At 52.3% G+C, this 24,199-nt stretch overlaps 7 protein-coding genes across 7 annotated transcripts; 3 read left to right on the forward strand and 4 right to left on the reverse strand.

Annotated features, from left to right (window-relative positions):
• Positions 1-261: 261 nt before the first annotated feature.
• On the reverse strand, positions 262-1,777 carry BBK36DRAFT_1115985 (hypothetical protein; the record flags this gene model as incomplete). The annotated part of the gene is made up of 4 exons (XM_024890183.1): positions 262-453; positions 510-1,481; positions 1,563-1,612; positions 1,708-1,777. 4 exons carry the CDS (start codon positions 1,775-1,777, stop codon positions 262-264), a joined length of 1,284 nt encoding a protein of 427 aa, XP_024751044.1.
• A 451-nt stretch (positions 1,778-2,228) lies between these two features.
• On the forward strand, positions 2,229-4,469 carry BBK36DRAFT_1116292 (hypothetical protein; the record flags this gene model as incomplete). Its single annotated transcript, XM_024890214.1, has 2 exons — positions 2,229-3,429; positions 3,484-4,469. 2 exons carry the CDS (start codon positions 2,229-2,231, stop codon positions 4,467-4,469), a joined length of 2,187 nt encoding a protein of 728 aa, XP_024751045.1.
• A 139-nt stretch (positions 4,470-4,608) lies between these two features.
• On the reverse strand, positions 4,609-5,697 carry BBK36DRAFT_50993 (mPR-like GPCR protein; the record flags this gene model as incomplete). The annotated part of the gene is made up of 3 exons (XM_024898182.1): positions 4,609-4,776; positions 4,844-5,074; positions 5,128-5,697. The coding sequence occupies 3 exons, from the start codon at positions 5,695-5,697 to the stop codon at positions 4,609-4,611; spliced, it is 969 nt and encodes a 322-aa protein (XP_024751046.1).
• Positions 5,698-6,359: 662 nt separating this feature from the next.
• On the reverse strand, positions 6,360-6,605 carry BBK36DRAFT_1116006 (translation machinery associated TMA7; the record flags this gene model as incomplete). The annotated part of the gene is made up of 2 exons (XM_024890186.1): positions 6,360-6,454; positions 6,518-6,605. Coding segments are annotated over 2 exons (183 nt in total), but the record flags the coding sequence as incomplete, so codon positions are not given.
• A 698-nt stretch (positions 6,606-7,303) lies between these two features.
• On the forward strand, positions 7,304-10,086 carry BBK36DRAFT_1135133 (protein kinase). The gene is made up of 5 exons (XM_024892536.1): positions 7,304-8,038; positions 8,123-8,358; positions 8,407-9,311; positions 9,400-9,768; positions 9,847-10,086. The coding sequence occupies exons 1-5, from the start codon at positions 7,311-7,313 to the stop codon at positions 10,066-10,068; spliced, it is 2,460 nt and encodes an 819-aa protein (XP_024751048.1). The 5' UTR covers positions 7,304-7,310; the 3' UTR covers positions 10,069-10,086.
• A 2,878-nt stretch (positions 10,087-12,964) lies between these two features.
• Positions 12,965-13,345, reverse strand: BBK36DRAFT_1116350 (hypothetical protein; the record flags this gene model as incomplete). The annotated part of the gene is made up of 1 exon (XM_024890222.1): positions 12,965-13,345. The coding sequence occupies one exon, from the start codon at positions 13,343-13,345 to the stop codon at positions 12,965-12,967; it is 381 nt and encodes a 126-aa protein (XP_024751049.1).
• Positions 13,346-14,998: 1,653 nt separating this feature from the next.
• On the forward strand, positions 14,999-15,568 carry BBK36DRAFT_1140364 (acyl-CoA N-acyltransferase; the record flags this gene model as incomplete). The annotated part of the gene is made up of 1 exon (XM_024893370.1): positions 14,999-15,568. One exon carries the CDS (start codon positions 14,999-15,001, stop codon positions 15,566-15,568), a length of 570 nt encoding a protein of 189 aa, XP_024751050.1.
• Between the last annotated feature and the right edge of the window lie 8,631 nt (positions 15,569-24,199).

Consider the following 24,199-nt stretch of genomic DNA (forward strand, 5'->3'; position numbering starts at 1 on the left):
CTCGGCATTACTATAACTGATAGATATTTCTTTATCATTATGACTATTGCAGAATGAAATCCAGTGCTTATTACATGCAGCGTTGGACGAGAGTATTGGTTTGATGTATAATGCATTCAAGGTTGTCTAAGGTAGACTGTATAGCCTAATGCTTAAGCTACATCGAGCATTGATATCCAGATTCATGCTGTAGCTAAACTCTACTGTATACCCAAGCCGTTTACTTCAATGAACTCAATCTGTTGCTTTGTACAGTGATTCTCACAGCTTGAAATCGGCGTTCGTCTTCTCCCACCCAAACGGCGACTCCTCGAGGTTAGCCACCCTGTCCGCGAGCTTCGCCTTCAGTATTCGGTTCCTTTCCGAGCACAGTTCATATATCGTCGAGAGATTAAATAGCAGCGTATGCGACGACAGGCCTGAGTCAACCAGCTTCTCTAAGATGGTCCGTCCCTGTAGACCTTGTCAGTACAGTGTTGGCAGCGTGAGGAATGAATGCAAATATTCACCTCTTGAATCCGCCCGAGATAGATGAGGCACACTGCCTGGTTCACGCCAATCATCTCATCCGCTATTGAGCTGTCAAACTCTTGCCATTTTTGCAGTGCCTCCTCATAGTTGGAATCCGCCATGTCGCACAGCGCCAGGATGATCTTTTCCACGTTCTCCATGCTCTCAGAGCACTGGCTTGCGCAAGCTTTTGCGTTGGCGGTATCGCCAAGGTGCAGCCACAGCAATGCCTTGGACAGCGCCAGCTTGCCGTCGCCTCGATCCCTCAGACTGCCAAGATGGTGCGCTGCACCAGAGAGATCGTCCATCTCGATCAGGGCCCCTGCGACCTTGATGCCAAGCTCGTGCAGACGTGACTTCCACAGCTCTCTAGCAGAATTGTCGTGGGACAAAGATGCCTTTCTGATGTGATCCCTCGCCTCCCTGGCGAGATCGTGGTAGCTCATCACCGCTCGGCGGGCATCACCAAAGCCAAGCGCCTGCAGACGTACGTGCAGCACGCGCAGCTCCCATGGCACAAGGTGCTCGCCCGTGTTGTCATCAATGTATCTGCGGGCGTCGTTGAGGTCCTCCAGCGCCTTGGCTTCCTGAGCCGCAAGCGAGGTGGCATCGATCAGGGTGAGACAGGCGAGGCGGGTATACAGCAACCGAAAGATCCGGGTGGCATCTTGCGGGTCGACGGGGCTGCCGTTGATGGTTGAGCCTGTCAGTTCTTGAGCCGCTGCGATGGCTGCTGCTCGGAAGTGGCCTTTGGCGAGCAGTTCTTCAATGGGCGTGGCTTGAGTGGGCTGCTTTGGAGAGTTTCTGAACGCAGGCGGGAGGTTTTGTACGTTGAGGGGATGGTATATCTCCGGCTGAAGGAGGAATGAGAAGTCCTTTGGCCGGGCCTCTCCCAGCTGAGGAGTTGGAGATGGCGCGGCGTGTTGAGGTTGTGATGCAAAGGTTGGTGATGGCTGGAGTGTTGGGCTGAACTGAGGGGTTGAAGTCGTCGGAGATGTCAAGAGTCCACTGGCTGGCGATTAGACAGAGCGATCAAGGGTGTCTTCATGGACTGACTTGTCGGCATCTAGAGGGCCTTTGGTAGAGGATCTCGGTCTTGTTGCTGCGTTTGCGTGTCAGCAATTGTACGGAGCATCTCATACTATTTGGTGCGTCTTGAATCTCATATCCTGGCCCCTCCACCATGAAAGTGCATACCCCGAGTAATGGACGCTTTGTTTCTTCTATGGCCTTGGTCTGGTGTAAGGGTACCCTGTTGTTCACTCATTATGTCTCGGAATAATAACGATGAGCAAGTGATTACAGATTCTTCGTAGAAAGGCTCAAAACGTTGTTCGAAGACGGTTTATTGAATGTGATGACAGGCAGTAGAGGCCTGTTGGTGGTGGTAATGCATCGCCGGAGAATCCCCGGATGTTGCTTCCAGCTCGATAACCAAAGAGAGCCGACGTGCAGCAATCTGGTAGGTCATCATTTCATCCAATATCAACAACCATGTGATCATCATGATTGTTCTCAATTGCTGCTTGCTGCATTTTCTAAGCAAACGTATATGAGATAAATATTGATGGAACTTGATCATCGACATCTGGAGACTCGAAGCTGCTGATTGAGGCCAAAGGAATGTTTCCCTTCTCTCACTCAGAGCCCCACCGCGCCGTGGCTCTCACTCTCAAAACTTCACATTCCATGCTTCGTTTCTTCACCCGCGACGCACCATGAGAACCAGAAGGTCGAATCGCACAAAACGGTACACGCTCGATCAATACGACTTTCTTGAGTCTGGAGACGAGGAGCAGCCTCAGAAGAGCCGCAAAACTGCTGAAGACAATGACGATAATTTCGAGGCAGCCGCCGAGGAGCGTAGCGCTGGAGAGGACGAGGAGGAAGAGGAAAACGAGGATGAGGACGAGCAGATGAACGACAGCGGCAGCGACGCAAGTGCAGCAGAGAAGCCGTCTCGCCAGCGCGCAAAAAGGACCAAGCAGCCGAAACAGACCAAGCAGAGCAGGCCAGTCGACGTGGGCGTCTTGGAAGTGACGGGATATCTCGATGTCGAACTCGTCCCTCCAGAGGGCCAGCACAAGGGCTATGTCGGGCCTTACGATCGGGGCATGCGCGGCAAGGCGCTGGCGAGGACCTTGTTTGGCCCTAATCCCGATCGCATAAGCATGGCCCTCGAGCTGCTGGAGCGCTGGAGCGGGTGGACGCTCCTCCCCCCAAAGGTGCCGCAAGATGAGGATGAGCCTACGGACAAGGGCTTCTGGATTCCCGGCGGACTCGACAGGGAGGCTCGTCTTGCCGAGAAATGGCACGTGCAGATGAGCGCCGCTCTGCCGTCCGACAATGTCTGGTTGGAGTTGAACCGGGAGGAGTCTGAGGCGTTTCGACTTCCCCAGCTTAGCATGCCCATGTTGACGGGCCCACGGGAGACACAGCTGGAGCTGTCGATGGAGCCCGGGCGCTGCTATTCCATGTCGCAGAGCAACATACCGTACGACCAAGACAAGGACGAAAACAAGGTGCAGAGCGGGTGGGTGCTGGATGTGGGCGGCATCGTCCTGGGCATGGACTGGGCGCCTCGGCGAGACAAGAACCCCAAACAGCTGCTTGCTCTGGCAATCATACCCCAGTCCGACCAAGAGATGTACAACTACGAGGAAGAGTCCGTAAAGCCCGGCTTCCAGAAGCAAGGCGTTGTTCAGATCTGGGAGTTTCAGGGTATCACGACGGACGATGGGTTCATCCGACCGTCAAGCGAGCCCGCGATTCTTCGGAAGACGTTGTGCGTGGACTGTGGGAGGATTAGGCGGGTCAGATGGAGCCCGTCGCGCAATCATATTGCGTTTCTCTGCGGCGATGGCAGCGTATACATTGCCGATGCTGGGGATCTTGACGGCCAGGAAGAGAGCGTCTACTGTAAGCCCACCTATGATCTGCCTTTTCTTTTCTTCCACTTCTGACGAAACATAGATCAGCTACATAGGCCACTTGCGGTCCTCAGTCTGGCTGATGAGTACGCTATAAAGGCAACTGCCATGACCTGGGTCAACTGCAATCGCATGGCCGTCGGCTATTCCGACGGCTCCATCGCTCTCTGGTCGATTTACCCTCAGTGTCTCCTGTCTCGGCACCCTGTCCATCACAACGACATCATTGACATGGCATCGGGGTACCCGACCATGCCAACTGTCATTGTTTCACTCCCCGTCGGTGGCACTGCTCGAATCCTTGACCTCCAAGCTCCGAGCTACGAAGTCACTGAAGCCCAAAGACCACTGGTGCATACACAGCCGGGCCTCTTGGGCTACAGTGATCATCTACTGGGTTTCATATCCATATATCCTTCCGCTAGTGCCCTGAACACGATTATTGGATTTATGCACCATGCGCATTTTCCCGTTTGCAGGAGGATCTTCACTGGGGATAGTTTCCTCACCTGCTTGGCCATTGGGCGACTTCACCCCTATCTACTCGTCGGCGCCATGGACGGCTCTCTGTGGTGTTTTAACGCCCAGACGGAGGTCTTCAGCAATCGGCATGAGATGACAGACAAGATACGCATCTTCCGGCACGAGCACCGGCCGGGATATTTGTTCCCTCCCAACTCTCCTGCGGCTGCTCGGGGTGTTTGTCGCGTCTCGCACGGCTATGGAGTGGACAAGAATCGGAACACGAAGCTGGATGGCAAACAGACTGCGAAGAAGGGCAAGAAACTGCGAGCCAAGGAGCCAGCTGAGGCTCCTGAGGGCGAGCGAGAGGGCGAAGGAGAAGAGGACGAGGAGGAAGCTGGCGACACCGATCCATCTCGAGCTACGCTGCACGAGGCGCTGACACGACTTACTGCTATTGAGTGGAATCCAAATCTGGACTATGGATGCTGGGCGGCGGTGGCCATGGGGTCTGGCCTTGTACGAGTAATTGATCTGGGACTAGAGAAATTCCCCGAAGCGGCATGAGAGAATGACGGAAGTTGAAGTGTAATTGTAATAGTCAAGTCTATCTTGTCAATGAATACCTCTACCTCGGTGTATAAAAGTATACGCCAAGACTCCGCTTCTTCTATTTATCTTCTATTTAATGCTCATGATCTCGTATCTATAAGTCTAAGCACTGTGAGCCCGCATGTTGATGGTGATAATCAAATGCCTTGGTCATGCCGTAGAAGTGAGTTGCCGCGGCCATGACGACAAACATGTGGAAGATCTGATGGGAGTGTCCCCAGATGTCGAATGTTCCAGGATAGCTTCTCTCCGGCCAGCGAGCCTATATCACACATAAGTAGTTAGCGGACCTGTGATTGTGAGTTGGCCGAGAGAAGGGGAAAGCACACCGCGTAAAGAAAGGCGCCGAAGATGTACATGGCGCCCTGCAGGACGACCCAGCTGAGGCCCATTCTGTCCTCGAGGGCTTGGTAGCCGAACTTGAGAAGCCCGTGGCATACGGGGACCACGCCGGAGAGACCGAGGCAGACGAACATGAGAGCGCGGTAAGGTCTCCAAGCGGGTGTACGGAATTGTTCAACCCAAGACACGATGACGCATCCTAGGCCCAGGAGGCATATCTGTATTCATATATCAGCAGTAATCCTCATGGGAGGTGCTCGTTGGAACTCACCAGATACAGGTACTCGGCCATGATAACCGGGTGGCAGAAGAAGCCGTAATACATAGCGGGCACGTAACTGCCCACAATCAAGGCCACAATGCCCGTGTAGTCGAGCTTGTTGCCCCATTTGGCGACCTCCGGGCTATGGTCCGTCAAGGCGTGGTACGTAGCGCTCATGCCGAGGCAGACAACTGCACTGCCCAGAAAGCACGCAAAGACGAGGACATCGGACGACGTAGCCGAGTCATAACGCGGCCGAATAACGAGATACAAGTAGACTCCGGTAAGAATGGCGACAATTGCTCCGGAAAGGTGGGACCAGATGTTGACGGACTCGTTGTGCAGGTACAAGAGCGAACGGGCGGATGCGGCGTATGAGGGGATGATGGGGCGGTAGCCGGTGAGGATGTAGGCGTTGTCGCGGCGCCAGGGGGGCAGGTCGTCCCAGGAGAGGAGGGAGGAGATCTTTTGCTCGATGGCGTGTTCGGCTTGGATTGCGGCCGTGAGGAGGGTTTCGGAGATGGAAGGGCGGCGGTTGCGGAGGGTTGAGGAGGAGGATGAGGATGGATCTTGATCCATTGGGGATGAATTTTGGTGGTGATTGAACTATATGTAATTGATGTTCTGAGTACAATGAAATTGATTGAGAATTGAGAAGAAAATAAGACCGATTCGATTCATTTATTTCGGCGTTCGCATCTTGTTGGCGACGTTTGTAAGTTGTTGGGGTTCATCAAGATCCATAACATGTTCTGAAGTGGACCTTTGGGTGAGTGGCTTGACATGTGACTGAGCGATCGCTTTATGCTTGCTACAGAATCCTGATATTCGACCACCCATACAGGGATCCAACTTATCAAAGACGACGTCAGCGTCAATACTATACCAGTAGCTGCTTGATCCTGAAGCCGTACATCGATTCTCAGTACTGTACAGCATTTAATTTGCGGCACAACTTCCCTCCGAATACGAACACATACGTCAGCTGAGCGCATCTCAGCAAGTGGTCAAGTATAGGTATATATTCCCAACGCCAGAAATCCATCCTACAGTCTAGACTGTCCCGGAAGAACACACAGGGCCGTTTGGCCAGTTCCGACAGACGTCGCCTCGAAATCAAAAACGACCAGAGACATGCCTTGTGGCTTTCCCTATTATCGCCGCGAACAAGCAGTAGCCCCATGTAACGTTTCCAAATAACACATCGCTTTCGCTCGTCGTCGTCGTGTTGCCGTCGTCGTCTATTTCTTGCCGCTCTTCTTGATGCCCTGGGTACCGGTGTTCAGAGGGCCCTTGCCGCCGGCCTTGGCGGCCATCTCCTTGCGCGCCTTCTCATCTGCGAAAGATCAGTCTCTGTTGTCCGTCGGTCTCACGGCTTGTCGGAAGGGGAGTCCCGTACCGGCCTTCTTCTTCTCGAGGTAAGCCAGGTCGTCCTCGTCGAGGTCCTTGTTCTGCTTCTTCGGGGCCTTCAAGGGCTTGGCCTTGCCGCCTAGAGATCGACCGATCGTCAGTCTTCACCTTTTCGTCTTCACGGAGGGGTAACTTTTGGCGGGGCGGCAGGAGGGCAGAGCGAGGAAATAATCACCTTCTCGGTTGGAACCACCCATAGTGAATATTTGACGTGGAGAAAAAGAAGCAGTGAGCAACTGTCGCAGGAGAGAATCTCGAGCAAAGAGGACGAGATTGTATGAAGCAAGTCGGTGATGGCTGGCAGATCAGCTGCGCCCCAGTAAAAAAAAGAAAAAAGGCCTCCAACAAGGCTGAATGCCGAAAAGGGCTGGCCGACCATCGGGCTGCATGCTTACGTAACGCTGCGCTAGAGGGCGGCAGGCACCCCTGCCGCGCTTCTCCAGAATTCGGTCTGGAGCGATGCGGAACGAAACCCATTTACCATCATCATCATCGTCACGACACGACGCCCCCCAATTCCACTCTCCTCGCGTCGTTCCAGTAGTCTGATCCTTTTTTACAATCTCTTCTCGTTGCTCTCTCACAGGATCTCCTTCCTCGCCGAACCCCTCGTGCCGGTTTCTGGCACTTTGGAGTCAAGACGTTGACCTGCGGTTGGACTCTTTGCCTGCCACAAGCTTATTTGCCTGTTGATCCATTACTGACACGTCTTCTGTCGACATTGAAAAGAGCCACAAGAGGCCAGGTAGCAGAAGAATCAGAAGAAAGACAAAGACACCAAAATGGCAAGCTCCGATGAGGGTGAAATCAGGGACCAGAGAGCTGGGGATTTGAAGGCAACTTCACTGTCGCACGCGGAGAGAAACGGTGTTGACCGGCAAGACAGACAGCGGAATAGAAATTCCTCGCCCGACTTCGACACGGCCTCGCGATACAGCAACTCTTCGAGACGGAGCCGCTCGCCGCGAGGATACAAGCGGTCGCGCGACGATAGGGATCGCTTCCCGAATGCCAGAGCCCGAGACCAAGACTCTCGACGTGATCGCGGCGGTCGCAACGACTACAGGAGGGAGGAGCAGCATAAGAGATCGCGTATAGCATACGACGATCTTGATCGCCCTGCCCCGCGCGGTTCGAACCAGAGCTATGACCACGACTGGCGCAGTCGCAGGGACCGAGAGCGCGAACGAAGTCGCGAACGGCAACGATTTCAACGCGGTAGAGATCGATATTCTGAGCGTTCGCCGCCTCGCCATCGTCGAAGCCCCTCGCCTCGCCAGTACCAGCGCGGTGACAGGCGAGATGGCCAGCAGTTCGTGAGAGACGGCTACTCTGACCGGCGCGATTCAAGGGAATTGCGGTATGACGACGCCGATGTGAGCGCTCGGGACAACAATTCTGCAGCTAGGAAAGACTCCGTGGGAGATGCCAACGAAGCAGTAAAAGATGATGCTAAATCTCATAAGGATACCGCTCAAAACGGCGATTCAGCTTCTGCGGCTACTACGAAGTAAGTGATGCTTAATCCCCTTTCCCCTTACTCCCTTTCCCACCCCCTCTTTATCTTTATGGATTTGGCTCACACCACGTTCAGTGATGTTCAAATGGATGACTACGAGGAGCCTGAAGAATTCGATGAGGAAGCCGAGATCGAGCGCCGCCGCAAGAGACGCGAGGAGCTCCTCGCAAAGTCCAGCTCTGCCACGCCACTCCTCCGTCACGCTGTCGGAGCTTCCACCTCCAAGGCATTGTCGCCCGCCTCTTTCCAGTCGGACACGCCGCAAATGTCCCAGCGATCAGACAGCAAAATGTCTCAGTCGCCGCGCTCAAGTAAGCCCCATACTGGATGTCATGCATCGACATCGACTGACTTGTCAGGTTTCGAATCGCCTCGCTCGCCCATTTCTCAAGACGCACCACCATCTCCCGGAGCCCTTGATCTCTTTGATGGCAAAGATCTGGCCAATGCTCACGCTGCAGCGAAAGTCAACGACGAAGACGGCCCCTCTGCTGCCGAGTATGATCCTACCGTCGATATGATGGAGGATGGACGTAGAGATGAGCTGCGTCATGGACAAGTTGTCATCCACGGCGAGCCAGAACCTGCTGCGGCAATTGAGCAGAACCCTGCCAAAGTAGTGCCCAGCCCGCCGCCGCAAAAGCCATCCGCAGGCGAAGGAGAAGACGACGACGACTTCGACATGTTTGCGGATGACTTTGACGAGCAAAAGTACGCAAGCAAGGCCCAAGCCAAGGAGACGGCAGCGCCAGATGAGGTAAACGATGCGACAGAGGCCGTTGACAAAGGAGGCATCCTCGAAGGCGACGATAAAGACGGCTATTACAAGATCCGCATTGGCGAAATTCTCAACGGTCGTTATCAAGTCCAGGCTACGCTCGGCAGGGGTATGTTCTCAGGAGTCGCACGTGCGGTCGACATCACTACCAAGCAGGTTGTCGCCATCAAGATGATGCGAAACAACGATGCCCTCCGCAAGGGAGGTTATACGGAGATTGCCATTCTTCAGAAACTCAACGACGCGGATCCCGAGAACAAAAAGCACATCGTCAAGTTTGAGCGCTCCTTTGATCACCGAGGCCATCTTTGCATGGCTTTTGAGAATCTGAGCATGAATCTGCGTGAGGTTTTGCGCAAATTCGGCAACAATGTCGGCATCAACCTGAAGGCGACAAGGGCGTATGCATATCAGGCTTTTGTCGCTCTGGCTCACATGCGCAAGTGCAGCATCATACATGCTGATTTGAAGCCCGACAATATCTTGGTAAGTACCTTTCGGAGTTCTTTTTTTTTTTTTTCTTCTTCTTCTTTTCTTTCTGCCATACATTGCTGACTCGGTATCCATTCTTTAGGTCAATGAATCTCGAAACGTCCTCAAAATCTGCGATCTCGGAACGGCTATTGACCGCTCTGATGCTGCAACCGCACACACAGAAATCACGCCCTATCTTGTGAGCCGCTTCTACAGAGCCCCCGAGATCATCCTTGGCATGCCGTATGACTACGGTGTCGACATGTGGTCTATCGGCTGCACCCTGTACGAGCTCTACACGGGCAAGATTCTGTTCACGGGAGACAGCAACAACCAGATGCTCAAGGCCATCATGGAGGTTCGCGGCCGAATTACTCCCAAGCTGTATAAGCGCGGTCAGCTTTCCTCTGTCCACTTTGACGAGCAGGGGCAATTCATCAGCGTTGAGCGCGACAAGGTGCTTGGCAAGGTATGTGCAGACAAGATCCAGCTTCTATCCTCTCAATTCTCATCACAAGTGAGCTGTGACTAATGAATGTAAACACAGACGACACTGCGAACGCTCAACATTATCAAGCCGACGCGAGATCTACGCACCCGGCTCCTTGCTGCCTCGAGCGGCATGGACGACGCAGAAAGCAGGGAGCTCAACCACTTCATTGACTTGCTGGATCATTGCCTGGCGCTGAATCCCGACAAGAGAATCAAGCCGGCAGACGCTCTTAAACATCCATTCTTCGTCAATCGCTCTGGAGCTCCTCGGCGGTAGGGCCACCGGGTGTGAGCATTGATGCCTGCGAAGAACATCAGTGCTCCTCTTCATGATGTATTGCATATCTTTCTCTTTTTCATATAAATACATGGCCACTCTGGTTGCTGGCCTACCATACAAATGTGGGTTTCTTGTACTGTCGAGACACTTCGAAGCCCTATGCTGACATCCACGCAATTAGATCATCTGCGTGCGATAGTACGATCTTAATGATGAGAATACTTTGCTTTCGTGTACGAAATTGGGGATCCGGCTAGATATCCCACTGATGTATATGAGCCTACGATCCTGCGTGCTGGAAGACGGCTTCTTGCAGTTTCCTACTCTACGTTTCTGTATCATCAATCTCCACGTGATTAACAGAAGATACGATACTTTGGTGGTAATAACTGGAGGCAGACATCGAATACGCGTCTTTTTCATACGTGGCCATCACACTTACGTATAGATTCCGGTTAGGATTGCTCCTATAACTACTCAATGTATGACTCTGATGATCCGAGCTGTAATGTGTACCACCTACCTTACGAGGGAATGAGTAATATGGACGTTTGAGACTTGTTGTGTGGCGTAGGGCCTGCAAGAGAGCGGTATGGCGTAAAACGACAAGTTTTGTTGCGTGACGCGCCTCCAGAACTTGTGTGTTCCGTGGGGGGAGTGGCACGTTGCTCTCCTCGCCGGTTTCCGGGATGACAACGAGGAGAGTGGCCTTGGGTTTGTTGCTTCAAGCGGATGGGTGCTTTCTGTGTGAAAATGGATATTGGGTGGGATTTTGTGCCACGGGAGATGTGCAATGTGCGATGTGCGATGTGCGATGTGCGATGCGGTTGGGTACGTTTTGTGATGCTGTGTCGTGTCGTGTTGTTCCGGGTTCAGAGGAGCACTGGGAGCTGGGGAGCTGAAGGGGCGTGTATTGGGATTGTGAGAGTCTTTCAGTGTTCGGTTTCACGAAAGGAAGCAGTCTTTGTGTTGTGGTGTGGTGTGGTGAGGGATTAACTGGTGGGCCTGACTGGTTGAGAAGTGTCTTGCCATGAGATACAGGGCTTGAGAGAGGGCTGGTAGATTTTGCTTGTGAAAGGGAGAAATTTGGGGTGTGTGTGTGCGTGTGTGATGTGAGGATGGGATGGAAGGGGGGAGTCTAAGGTGGCGGCGGGCTGTGGGATATGAGTGTTGCTTGAGTGTTACAATAGGTGAGGTGAGGTGACAATATGTTGTGAGATGTGAGAGGTGATGTGCGGGACGTTTATGTTGTGAGATTGGGCTAATGCTGTGAGACGCATGTCGTGGAACGGGAGGGCGATGCTGTGTAAGTGTAAGAGCTTTGTGGCAGCAAGGGGGAAAAGCTGTGCTCGGGAGAAGGATATGGTGTATTGTTCTCGGGGACCTGGGGGTTTGGTGAAAGGAGTAGGTGTAGGAACATGGAAAGGAGAATTGTGTGTGTTGCTTGGGGAGGTGGCTATGCGAGGTGATTTGTGTTCCATGGTTTTTGTTCTGTGCTGTATGATATGTGAGGCTTTTCTTGTTTTCGTGCTTTATCTACTCGCCTTTATGTTACCCTTATTTGCTCGTGGCGTGGTTGTGAGCTGAAGGATGATATAGTCCTTCGTCATTGATCGGTCAGGGGAGAATGGTCGTTGATGTAATGAGGTGATGCTGGTGATGCTGCTCAATGTCTGAGCTGGCTGATTGGTTGTTTTGATGAGGCATTAAGTAGGCAGGTATGCTTTTACTACCTCCATTCTACTACGTCCAGTATCATCAACTCACTCTGGTTTTATCAAGGTCGTCTAAAGTTCCCCGCTGAGATGAGGGTATGGCAATCTATGTAGCAGAGCGCGAGAGGCACGGGAGTTGAGTTATCGTTAGGCTAGAGAGTAATATGCAGCGGAGAGCAGAATAAGAAAGACCGGTGGCGTAGAGCACTGCATACTATTCAGGGGCTTTGCTTCTTGGCTCTGTATTTGCCAACTCTGCAATAGAGGGAGCTTGATAAAGAAGTCCTTGGTTGGCTTCAAGTAGAGTGTTCTCTCTAGAAGGCCGCCAAAGTCGTCTGCTTTGTATAGATGAGTGGGCTGACGGCGATGATGCTGTGTCCCGTGAGATCATGACAAGAGTGGCTCGAGGCGAAGGTGAGCAAGTCAGGGGATATATCAAGGTAGTGGGAATCAGAGTCTAGACTTCAGGAGTGCATGTCACAATTAACAGACAATGGGCGAGATTCAAGTGGCTGGTTGAGTCTTTGGCCGAGACGCCATCGCCGCGGCTTGCATGGTGTTATACTGATAACAAGCGAATAATTGGACAACACGAATCCTCTTCCATGTTAGAGTATATGCTAGCAGAAGAGCGGAGCGCGTATTTTAAGCTCGGCGGATAAAGTCACGGTGTCTGTTCTTTGACTGTTGCTCACACTCTTTGTCTTTCGGGTATGCTATTGGTCCCGACCATGTCCGGCTCAGGGGCTGGGCGTGTGGGGTTGGACGGGCCGAAGCGCCGGGTGCTGGACGACGGCTGGAGCAATCTCAAGATGGATGTAAGTGAAGCTGCCGTGATCCTTGGGGAACTGTTATTTTCTAGAGACTTAGGGGATGATGCAAGTGGCTTACTGTTTGAGAGAAAGCAGTAGGATAGGAGTCAAGTCTACAAATCCTCCGAGCAAAGATTCAGTGAGCCTATCACGAGGGCACAGGAGATCGGATTTCTTTGATGAGTTTTCATTGAAGCCATGCTATTTCAGTCCATGTCCTCCACAATCCCCCGCATGGTTTTCCTGTCTTGAGTTCCTTGCTACCCCCTGAATTCTCCGCATTCCACCATTCCTCCCCATTCATCATCCATCATCCATATATATCAGCAAGGAAACCCCGAGGTCATTGACAGACCAAGGCCACATCTAAGCCCACTCCCAAGAAGCAGTGACACGGCCAAGGCCGAGGTCGCCGATGATGCTCTTGAACGCCGCGGGCGAGAGATCGACGTCGTTCTCGGCGCAGCCCGCACAGCGGTCGACTACCTTGACCACGCCGGAGCGGCCCTGGTAGCTGATGCGGAGCTTGCGGCCGCAGGGGTGCTCTCGGTCGTAGAGGGAGGCCGAGACGGCTGCAACGAGCTCGCCGTCGTTGTTGGTCTGGCCGCAGGCACCGAGGCCGGTGTTGTACCAGGTGATGGCGCCGGTGCGGTTGATGGTGGCGCGGGTGTCGGGCTCGGTGGGAGCGGCGGAGGTGGTGAGGGCCATGGCGATGGCGGTGAGAGTGGTGAGAGTGAAGGAGACCATTTTGTATGATTTGAGTGGAAAGCGTTGGAAGTTGAAGGTTGGAGTTTGTGGTGTTGAGCGGTGGAAGATGCTGGTGAGTGCTTGTTGTGTTGTGCTGAGCTTGGTGAAGAAAAAGAGAGGATATCGTGGGATTTCGAGGGATCTTTATAGACAAGGACGCAGTCGATTATGTCTCTGCATTTGCTTGATGAGCTGCTTCGTGAGCGGTGTCTCGAGTCTTGATCCCATGTTTGGGCGGTGTATCTTGGCGGTGGTGTTGGCGGTCGTGATGCGAGATGAAGAGAGTTTGACACTAAGATGTGGTGTTTGTGAGCACATTCTTCGATTCAGGGGGCCAGATTTGGGGTTGATGCACTGTTTCACTGAGATTAACTTGAGATTCCTGGGGAAATGCGGTGATAGCAGGAGCAAATACGCGGGTTGTAAGTGATGTGGTGGCCCCCGGGCCGGGGAGTTGGAGTCTTGCTGTTGGGTTTTGGGAATGTTTGTGTGACTGTGATTCTGTCACTGCCGGCAAGTTATTTGATGCTTGATGCACGAGACGAGTATCGAGGCTGTTTGTGCTTGATGAGTGTCGAGTCGATGTTGGTGATGCTTGTGGCAGAAGCATCAGGTGGACTCGATAGAGTTTGCGATCTGGCAATTGGCATGCTACAAAGAAGTGATTGGGTAAGATTCACCTATGGAGAAGACGTCTCTGAAAGGGTTTGCAATATCTACTCTCTGGGTATCGGAAAGAAAATGTGAATAGCAGTTTGGGTATACTTCACACGCCCTGTGGTGATGGTTGGGAACATCTAGGGTTATAGCAGGCAGATCTAGTAGCTATATCACAATTGAATCGACTAACAAAGCAATTTCAAATGGTTATTCACATATCAGTTTAGCGACTGCCGTGTTCCGGAGCAACCCATTAAGGGGCAGCGATGTGCTATATGCATGTGAAGCAGGGAGACCATCTTGTCAAAGTCGGTAAACTGGGTGCGGGGAGCTCTTCATCACCAAAATCCATTCAGAATCTACGATGGCAAACTGTACAAAGGAAGTTTGTTTTTCAAGCAACTGGGACTGACATGCATGAAAGAAACTCGTGGCAGGGAAGTGGGATGCTTTGGCTTAGACGGCGATATAAGGGGGCGGCTCCGATCATACAATGACGAATTCGCAGTTCAAGATTCTCGTATAATTGACATAGTATTGGTTTCTTGTGTAAACAGCAGTAGCATTTGAAAAGTTGGAAAAGTTTTCTCTTTGATTGATCTACAGACCTACAATATTTGCGAGTAGAGTCATAGATAACACCCCGCTTGGCTGCGGCTTTTGATGCCGTTCTAAGATCCAAGCCTCCACTTGGCCGGATCGCGCCCTTCCGGTCGTTCGGGGTTTATGCCGGTTCGTGTCGGTTCACCTTCGTCTTTGGCCTCGATAACGTCGCTTTAATAATAACTATTGGCATCGCCCTTATCATTCGTATCACGAAGATGGAGATGAAGATGCCTTAATGACTCTTCGTGCTTCATTCGTAACCTGTATATAAGAAGACGGTAATGTGACAAAGTTTATCCTTGCAGCATGCACATCGCTTCAGAAGTTACTCCTAACACCATCGCCATCAGCTTCACATTCCAGATTGTTTCATGAACCAATAACATCATGGGCAGCACCAAGGAACCCGACTTCATCATTTCCACCGTCACAGACGCTTCCACCGTGGAAAAGCACCTCACTTCGCTACGGGTGCTCCTCCAGCACTGCATCAACGACGAGCCCGAAATCTCGTCTCTCGGGTTCCTCGCGCCTCTGACCGATCACACGGCCACCAGCTACTGGCTAGACCTGCTGTCTTCTTCCGTCATTGGTCCCGGGGCAACAACAACGTTACTCGTAGCAACGGCTCCAGGAAGCGACCAAGTCATCGCCACGGTGCAGCTCGCAAGAATGTCCAAGGAGACGCATGCCTTCAAGGGCGAAGTGAGGAAGCTGATGGTGCATCCGGACTATCGGCGGCACGGGCTGGGACGGAGAATGATGGACGAGGTGGAACGGGTTGCGAAGGAGGAGTTTGGAATGGAGATGCTGCTGCTGGATACGTCCAAGGAGACGCCGGCGAGGCAGTTCTACCTGCGGACGGGGTGGACGGAGTGGGGGATCTGCCCGGACTATGCAAAGTCGTCGAGTGGACACAAGCACGACTGCTGCTTCTTCTGCAAGAGCTTGGCATAGGATGAAGCATCGTGCACTGCGCCATCAGATAGACCAAGACGTATCAAGAGAGATTACGATACTTGACGAGGATATAACATTTCTTCTCTGCGGTTTTCCAATGCACGGAACCATCACCACCCCCTTGAAAGGCGCCGTGTCTCAGCTACAACTCAACACATCCCGGAGACCCGGCCCCACCCCGAATCTTTCGGCCTCCGAAGGTCTCCGGCTTCGGGCCATCACAACTCCCGGTGGCTTCAAATCCCGGAAGATTCTCCATTCATAAGCTGATGGCTATGAAAGTAGGGGACTTTCCATAATGGTCGATTTCTCCACATGATGAGAGCCGCTAGCCCGGCCGTGCTCACTTTCAGCCTCATCAAACTTCCCGTCTGTGAGACGGCATGAGTCGTGGGGAAGATGAAAGTCATCACCTGCCCTTTGCCCCGTCATCATTGCTCATCGCCCATCACTCATCACTCGGAGAAGTATCACTCACGATCTCGGTAGTCCAGTGGCACCGGCGATAGCATCGTCTCGATTCCTCATTTGGAATAACGCGGACTCATGCCTTGCTGTGTTCAGGGAGTTTGGGAGTGTACGTGTGGGATGGATGAATCGAGGCCTGGCTTCCCGCTTCCTCCACGGTGACATCGGAGAGTTTCAACATAAGGCTGACGGTGACACACAAACAAGCTCACCTAACGGCAACATTCCCACTTGATGGAGCATGGTCGCTACCTCTTACTCGATTCGCATTGTTTCGGAGTTGCCACGAAGTCCGAAGAGGCAAACGTTTGATGACTAGGCAAATTACAACAACACTTTCTTCCCGCTGTTCCCGTGGTTTGTGTGGGTTTGCAGGAAGAAAGCTTCCGTCTCGAATAGGCATCAGAGCATCAGGTTTTGTTTCCAAAACGGCACGCGCAGGATGTCATTGTGGGATTACGCGATGATTTGATATGGAGACGCGGCTCAGTTTTGTGCTACTACGAATCTGTTTCTTTTGTCTGATGGAGGCCTTACTGTGCTGGATAGTGACAGATTATGCCTTGACTTGCTCCGATGGCTCCGGATTGCCTGGGATAACGCGGGATTGGGGATGGGAAACTGTTCTTTGTAAGGATGAGTTGCTTTCATGATGTGGAATGCACGGGAAGTTGTCGTCGGCGTGTCATTAAGCGGATGACCGGCGATAAGACAAGAAGCTTTGCTGTACTAAGGTCCTGGGCGTTGAACAATGGACTTATTAGAGACTATAGAGCCTGGCGTTGAACATTGGACTTGCTGGAGGCTTCCCGCCTTGAGGAATCGGCGTTAGCTGGACGTCCCTCCGATGGAAGCATTCCGATATGGATGTGGCAATGGCATCTCACCGTTTAGATCGCCATGATGAACTCAGTTCGCTGCCTATTCTTCTCATTCCTGCTCAACGCTGCCGGCGTTTAGCCTCGTGGAGACTCAAACGGTCCCTCATCCAAAGCGTGAAGCAGTTGGTCGTTCGGGTCTCGCAGCATTCCACAGCCTCGAGGCTTGTAAACTCTATTCTCTGCGTGACTCTTCCATACAGCCACTATTCCTTTTAAAATCTTCTAACTGCTGTTACCACTCATAGATTCTCCGTCTATTACTCCTACCGTCGTGGGCGAATCCCCGTTCACCCACTATCCCGAAGTGGCAGTTCAGCTTATAGTAGAGCATCATCGCCATCACCGGCCTTGTGATCGGTCCACATATCAAAAGCTTGCCACCTTTTGGCTGTCTCTGGAGAACTTCAGCGAGGCTGACAAATGAGAAGGCCGTTTCTATTCCAGATTTGCAATTGTCGGGCTTGACTGAGTCGGCGGCCGAGACGCCATCCCGTGAGGGCGCGAGGCTCTGACTTTGGGCGACAGCCGGGCCATATGCTTGTTCATCTATCGTTCGTTTGCTCTACTTCAAGCCTAGTTAAGAGCTCTACTGCCTTACAAAGCTCCATTGCCACCACAAGATCGCAAGTTGGATCTCTCACCCGATCAACCACACGGATCTCGCTATGAATGGCGTGAGGCTCTAGCCACTGCCAGTCTGGCGGATGCAAAAACATACAGTACGAGGCATTCAGACAGGAAAACAGCCACCAAAAACCTCAAACTGTGCTGCCATGGCCATCCAACAGGCGCCCTATAACACACACGCCCCCTCTGGGTTCCATTCCAGTGCACTGGGGTCGGGACGGGCTTGAAGCTCATCCACTCTAAGCCTCGGAGCACGGCGTGACGCCTTTGGCGTTCCGCCTCTGCTTTCCAGATGTTTATCCTCACTACGGGGTACAGAAGAGAGAAGGACATGATGCACTGTGGCTGCGTGGCCCTTCTGAACCCCGGGGAGTATGTACAAGACACCGTCTGGGTACCATTCATTCGCAGCCCAATGCGATGGAGATGGCGCGATGCCCAAGTCTAGGAGAGGGAGCGAGTACTTTGGCCCGACTATGGAGAAACGAGGTCCATGGCTGGCCCAGTAAGGATACTTCGTAGCATCGGCAACTTTTCATCGTCGGCAGATGGAGCGGATTACATGTTGCCCAAGATAACCACCAGTGACATTCTCGCCCTCTAATCTCCCTGAGTAATTCAACTCTCACTTCTCAGCTCTGCAATCTCATCTATAGCAAGTCAACTGCAGGTGGATCCTCCCCGATGTCCGCGGCACAAGCAATAAGCACTCAGTTTCTCACTGCTTCTGCTGCTTCGGGTCCATGGCATGTAACATCGAGGCCGAACCTCTCTTCCGCGAATGTGGAGAAGCCGGCAGTTGCATATTAGCTCCTCTCTCAAGAGGAAAGATAGTAGCAGAGATTCACCGAATCACTGCCAACTCGCAGAGGAGATTCTCTGACAGCAAGCTTGCCGCTTGTATACATGCAAGGGCCGGTCTGGACGTGATTGCTTGTGCCGCGCCCATGTTTTCTTTGTTGTACAACCTCGGAGCCCTCCGTGATACCCCATATTACTTTGAAACTCCGTACAAATCACACAAGGTTCTACTGATCCCAACCCGCCTTTTCACTGCATCTTGGAAGCAAAGGGCGTGAGATCCGCCTGAGTGGCGAATCATGTAACCTTGAGATGACACTTCATGCCCGGCTGCTGCAAGCGAGAGCCATTTTGTCCTTGGGCCCTGACAGGAGGCAATCCAATCATCACGATCTGTTCCTAGATGATAGGGATATCAGAAACAAAACAAGGCATGGCCCAAATTCGGCAGGATGCAGAGCAGCCCAAAGCAAAGCAAACAAAGCAAAGCGGCTCCAAGCGAGGCTGTCCGGCCCTATCAACTGTCACCTTTTCCATCCTCCTCACCACAGCTAACAGCTTCAATATGAGAGCTCATAAACTACGCTGACATATAATACTACATACTACGAGTACTCCGTACTACTACAGCAAAGAAGCAGAGAGCAAAGGAAGTCCACTATTTGCCACAAGCAGTAAGCACCGCATCTGCAGCTCTGCGTGCTGCTTTCGTGTCACCAGCAGTAGCGCAGCCCAAGAGTTGAAAAATGCCGCCTGACCCTCTTTACGTGCCTGGTCGGTCGTCGTCTTGATCGTGACTTGTAACATGGGCGAAGGTTCTCTGCATGCATTGCACATGCTGCTAGCATGGGACATGGGATACTGCATGTTACTGCTGCTGCTAGCTGTAGGTATGAGTACTACTGCGAATATGGGGATACTATGGGGGAGAACAAGGGGAACCCCGAGCAGCTCCGTGCAAGCTAGACGAGTAATTGCGACTCCAAGCACTGCAGCTTCACTGTCGGCTCGCTTTCTCCAGCTGCTTACTCCGGATTGGCCGTAGCAAAAACACCCGTTTATGGAGAGACATGCATGGAGACACATGATAGCTGCGGCAGCAGGCAAAGTGGTGCGCATACGTGGCGGTGGCAGAGTAGCAGGTGGAAGAATGGCTGGGGGTAGAGGGAGGGGGGAGGAGGGCCGGGTTTCTGCTCATATGAGTGCTTTTTGCTCTCTGAGTGGTGCCGTTCTGCATTGGATTCATGCGGATTCTCATGCAAGGATGGAAAAGACATGTCTCGAGCTTGAGGTTCAGTCGAGGCCGTTATGGAGTGGCTTGTGACATGGGAGAGAGGATGGATCTCGGGTGGTGAGTCTTGGGTGAATCTGCCTCTCCCTCCTGCGCTGCCCCCATTTGCGCTGCCTCTCTGCATGTCGCATCTGCCTCTCCATCGGAGCCGTTCGACCTCTTGCATCAGCATCATCGTCTCCATCACATCAATCATCTGGATGCGGCACGGCTTGATCCAACGTCCGTCTTCGCATCAGACAAGGAAGAAGCAAGGCTGCACAGTCACAATCACATCCTCATCAGCATCGTCTCTGACGCCCCGCGTCTCTTCTTTCGGTGTGCCAAACGGCCTGCAAAGCGTAAAAAAAGAGAAGACAAGCACGGACTGTCACCGTCAGCCAGCCCCGAGTCATTTCTGGCGCCTCTTCAGCCTTTCAGCTGGGCTGCCATATTATCTGACAGGGCGACAAAGTGCTTCCTTCTAGTAGTCGTTCTAGCATTATCCCGGCCGCTGTCAACTCCCGCTTAGCCTATTCGCTTCCTTTTCAGCTCGTTGCAGAAGCGGTGTGATCAAGAATCTCCCCTCATATCACCCATCTCTCATCAACCCGTGTGAAAAACATCGGATAAGACATTCATGACAAAGGCCCAGGAATAGCTCTTCCCTTCGCTGTGATTGGGTTTTGTTGTTCTACCCCGTAACCAGTGTGATTTCCTCTTATTCCTTTTTTCGTTGTCATGGCCGGGCTGCCATGAGGCCGGCCTGACAAGGGGGGTGACCGAACCAACAACCAAAGACAAGAAAAGAGCAGGGGAAAAAGAAAGGAAAAGGAAAAGACCCAGTCATCGTCATCTTTCTCCGCTGGAATCACAGTCACCCCCGGTCAGAAAGGTGACCGATGCACAGAGACACAGGAGAACCCTTGGCTAGGCTCTCGAGCCATCAACCCATGCTGCCGTGTCTCAAGGTCCCGTGAGGATCCGTCCGCCGAACTCATCATCAACAACATCATCAACAGGGGGGGTGTTTCTTTGCTTTCACTTTTATCGTGCCCTTTCGTTCCGTGTTGGTTTGCTTTTTATTTTTGGGCCGTGATTATCATCATCTTGCCTTGACGCAAGGACCACGGCAGCTTGACAGCAAAGAGAAGAGAAGAAGAGATGACGCTACCGGGACGGGAGCCGGCTTACATCTTGCATGCTTACCTTACTTTCTGTCTTGTCTCGTTACACGGGTCAAAGACCCGACAGAATCCAACGAATGGTCCTGCTTGGCTGTTGCTCTAATTACAGAATTTCTAAATGTACAATGTCGCAGTGCTTCAAGCATCGAAAGAAGCAGCAAAGCAGCAGTTTGCACCGCTTGCCAAGTGCCTCCCCCCCTTTGCATAGCCCAAATGGCTGGGGATTCGAGTTCAACCACCACAGCCCCCCCCCCCAATCCTGGCTCCTCTTCTTCCTCCGCTTTTCCATGCTTGTATGTAATGTAATATAGAACAAAACATGCAAGATGACCCGGCAGGAGTCTCGCGAATTCGCGGCCACCAGACGAGCCAAGCATCCAATGCTTCCCGTCACCGCTAGCAGCAGCTTTCCCCAGCCACTAAAATCCTCCTTCGCCCTGCGTCCAACACACATAACAACGTGATGGCCTCGTTATTTCCTTGTCTTGTTGCCGCTAAACAATCTAAGAAATCAGACCAGAAGCCAGACCTTCGATAGTACAGTAGCCAAGCAGCCTTAGTTCAAGTGCTATTACGCAATTCACTCATCGCATTGATGACGCCGTTTTCTCTCCCTTGTTGATGAACCTGTGAACCAGACCAGAGCCAGACAGAGCCAGGGCCAGGGCAGGGCCCCAGCAGAGGAAGGGAGGGACGCTCAGATATCCGGGACGGCGCCTTCAGCCTTGATCCCAAAAAATCCCAATGGTCTGGGGCACCAAGGGCACCAAGACAAGCCCCGAAATAGAGAAAATCAATGTCTGAGCTTTATTTTTGCCGGGATGGATGACGCTCGCCTCCCTTGCGTCTCCTTCCGGACCTTCCCCCCTTGCTTGGGTATCTGCGTCAATGGAGTCCCTTGCTTTTCTGTCCATCAGATGCCCTGCCTCTATGTACTGTATCTACTGAAGGTGTGTGAGTGATAATACTACTACTTCATCCATGGACATACAGGAGATGATCAATGATCAAAGGAAGAATGTCCGATCGTTGGGCAGTTTCTGATCCCCGAATCAAGTTTACCGTGCAGACGACGCATACTTACATACATACTGCCTATCATAATCAGCATCGATCCTCTGCACATCTGTTCTCCTCTTCATCTCCAACCCGCATCGAATCAGACGCCATGCGCAGGTCCAGTCCATGACCGCATCCCGCGCCCGCCTTTCTGGCGATGGGCATCATAGCCCATCCTGCCGTCCCTTCCCCCAGCTCAAGTCGAGCCTAGTCGAGCCATACTGTATGGTTATCACCCGTCACCACCATCATCCTCATCATCATCCTCATGAACCCAACCCTTGGCAGACGTGCAAATCGCCCCAATCATCGCCTCCCGCCTCACACACCCCAACTTCCACCCAGTCTCGCCCCTCTTCCCAAGCCCAAGTTCACTTCAACCCCAAATCTCTCTCCTCACCTCCATGACCCGGGGCTTCTGCCGCTCATTCGTCGAGTATGAAATAAGCCCCCTCCTTACCTTGATCTGTAAAAGCGCATGCAACTCCATAATAATACCACTGCTACTACACCACAACACCACCATCCCATGCTGCCCAACCAGGCACAATCCTCGCCACACCCACTATCTTCTTCTGCCCTTCCGTTGCACATACGGGGAGGCAAAGAACAGAAAGCTTCGCTTCTAATCTCCGGCTTGGGCTGCTCCATCCCCATCCAATGGCATCCCATAATCCGTCCACATCAAACCGCCATACACGCTAATCCACCTCGAGGCGTATTCATGCCCAGCACACCACCACCCCAGGTTGACAGTGCCTTATGCAGCTAGCACGTAATAGTAATAACCCATCAAAGAAGAAGCTGTGTGCTATTGATGATTGCTTGCTTGCTTGGTTTCCTTGCCTCTGGCTTCGTTTCCCGTGCAGGTGCAGATGCAGATGCATTGCAGTAGACTGAATACCACCTCACCACACCGCTTCGGCCACGTCGAAGCAAGGCAACAAGGCTTCTCCAACTTCTTGCCCATGCCCAAGGCAATTCCATCCCCCTCCATCTAAACAAGGCCTTGTCAGTGTGTACTCCGTAAGAAAGATCCCTTCCTTACCCCCTTGTCCTCATCCAGTAATACAAACAAACAGCCGTTTATAGCATCATGTTTATCAGTACGTATACACAGAAGGAAGCCCTTCTCCGCAGGGGCTTGACGCCTCCAAGCCATGCTCCCCATCCTTCTCCTCCTCTTTCTCACATCATCAAATCAATCTCAATCGCCCTCTTGCACCTTCCCCGCGACTAATCCCGTCCCATGCAAGCCGCATTTCTCGCAAGTCCATCCAATCCACGGCGCCTCATCCCCCACATGACCACATAGATACACTCGCACACACACACATACCGAACAAAACACCACCAACAGACGGCCAGGAACCCCGGTGGCTTTTGTTTAGTTCAGACTTGACATAGCAACGCTCGCCAGCTTTATCAAAAGCCACGGAATGCGTACAAGCTAAGTTTTCCTAATGAGCACTCACTCACTGTGCTGTGAATGGCTTATCAATCGCTTTCGTCAATTCCATCGAGAAGCTTGTTAGCCTTCCACATCATCGGACACGCTACGTACTTTGTAGTCTCGCTGTCTATTCGTACATAGCTCTCCAAGGCTTTGCTAGCGTTATCATTATTCTATCAGCTATCTATCAACGAGAAGAACAGAAGAAGAGAAGAGGAAAGGTATGCAGAGCATAATGCCACACAATGCATACTTGCAGTCGGCTCAGATCTCCCATCACATCTCATGGCCTCCAAGCATACAGGACCTCCCAAGATAAACGTAATGCCCCCCATTATCTCTCTCTCACAGCCCCCTTAACCCACACGTCCGTCCCCTCCAAAATAGCCCGTCCCCCTCTAGCCCCAGCCCAGCACACAATGTCGTCAATCCTTCACCTTAGTAGTTACAATCGAACCTCTCCCCCCCGGAAGCTGCGGCCACTAACTAGCTCAGGGGACGAAAGTGGCTGCGCTGGAATTGGTCGTTGCTTCGTAGCGGGCTAACATAACGGTCGTAAGTGAAATGGGCGGGTCCTTCGATTCTCAAGGTTCGTTCGATCGATGCTTTACCTTTCTTTTTTTCCGCGCCAGATGCCACTATGAGATCAATGGCCGTTGCGATGGCCCCCGTGATTTCGAGACGGAGTAACTCGGGAATAGTACCTCCGAATTGTCGAACATCATGAGGGAAAACAAGTAAAGCAAACGACCCCAGATCAATGTTCGTTCACATAAGCGCAAGAGTAGAGAAGTGTGTTTATGGTGTCTGTTAAAACGTATATTTGGTTTGGAGGCATTGGGATTATACCCAGCCTCCGTCTTCTGGTTAAAACGTGGTTTG

Source organism: Trichoderma citrinoviride (genome assembly GCF_003025115.1).
Source record: "Trichoderma citrinoviride strain TUCIM 6016 unplaced genomic scaffold BBK36scaffold_5, whole genome shotgun sequence".
NCBI lineage: Eukaryota > Fungi > Ascomycota > Sordariomycetes > Hypocreales > Hypocreaceae > Trichoderma > Trichoderma citrinoviride.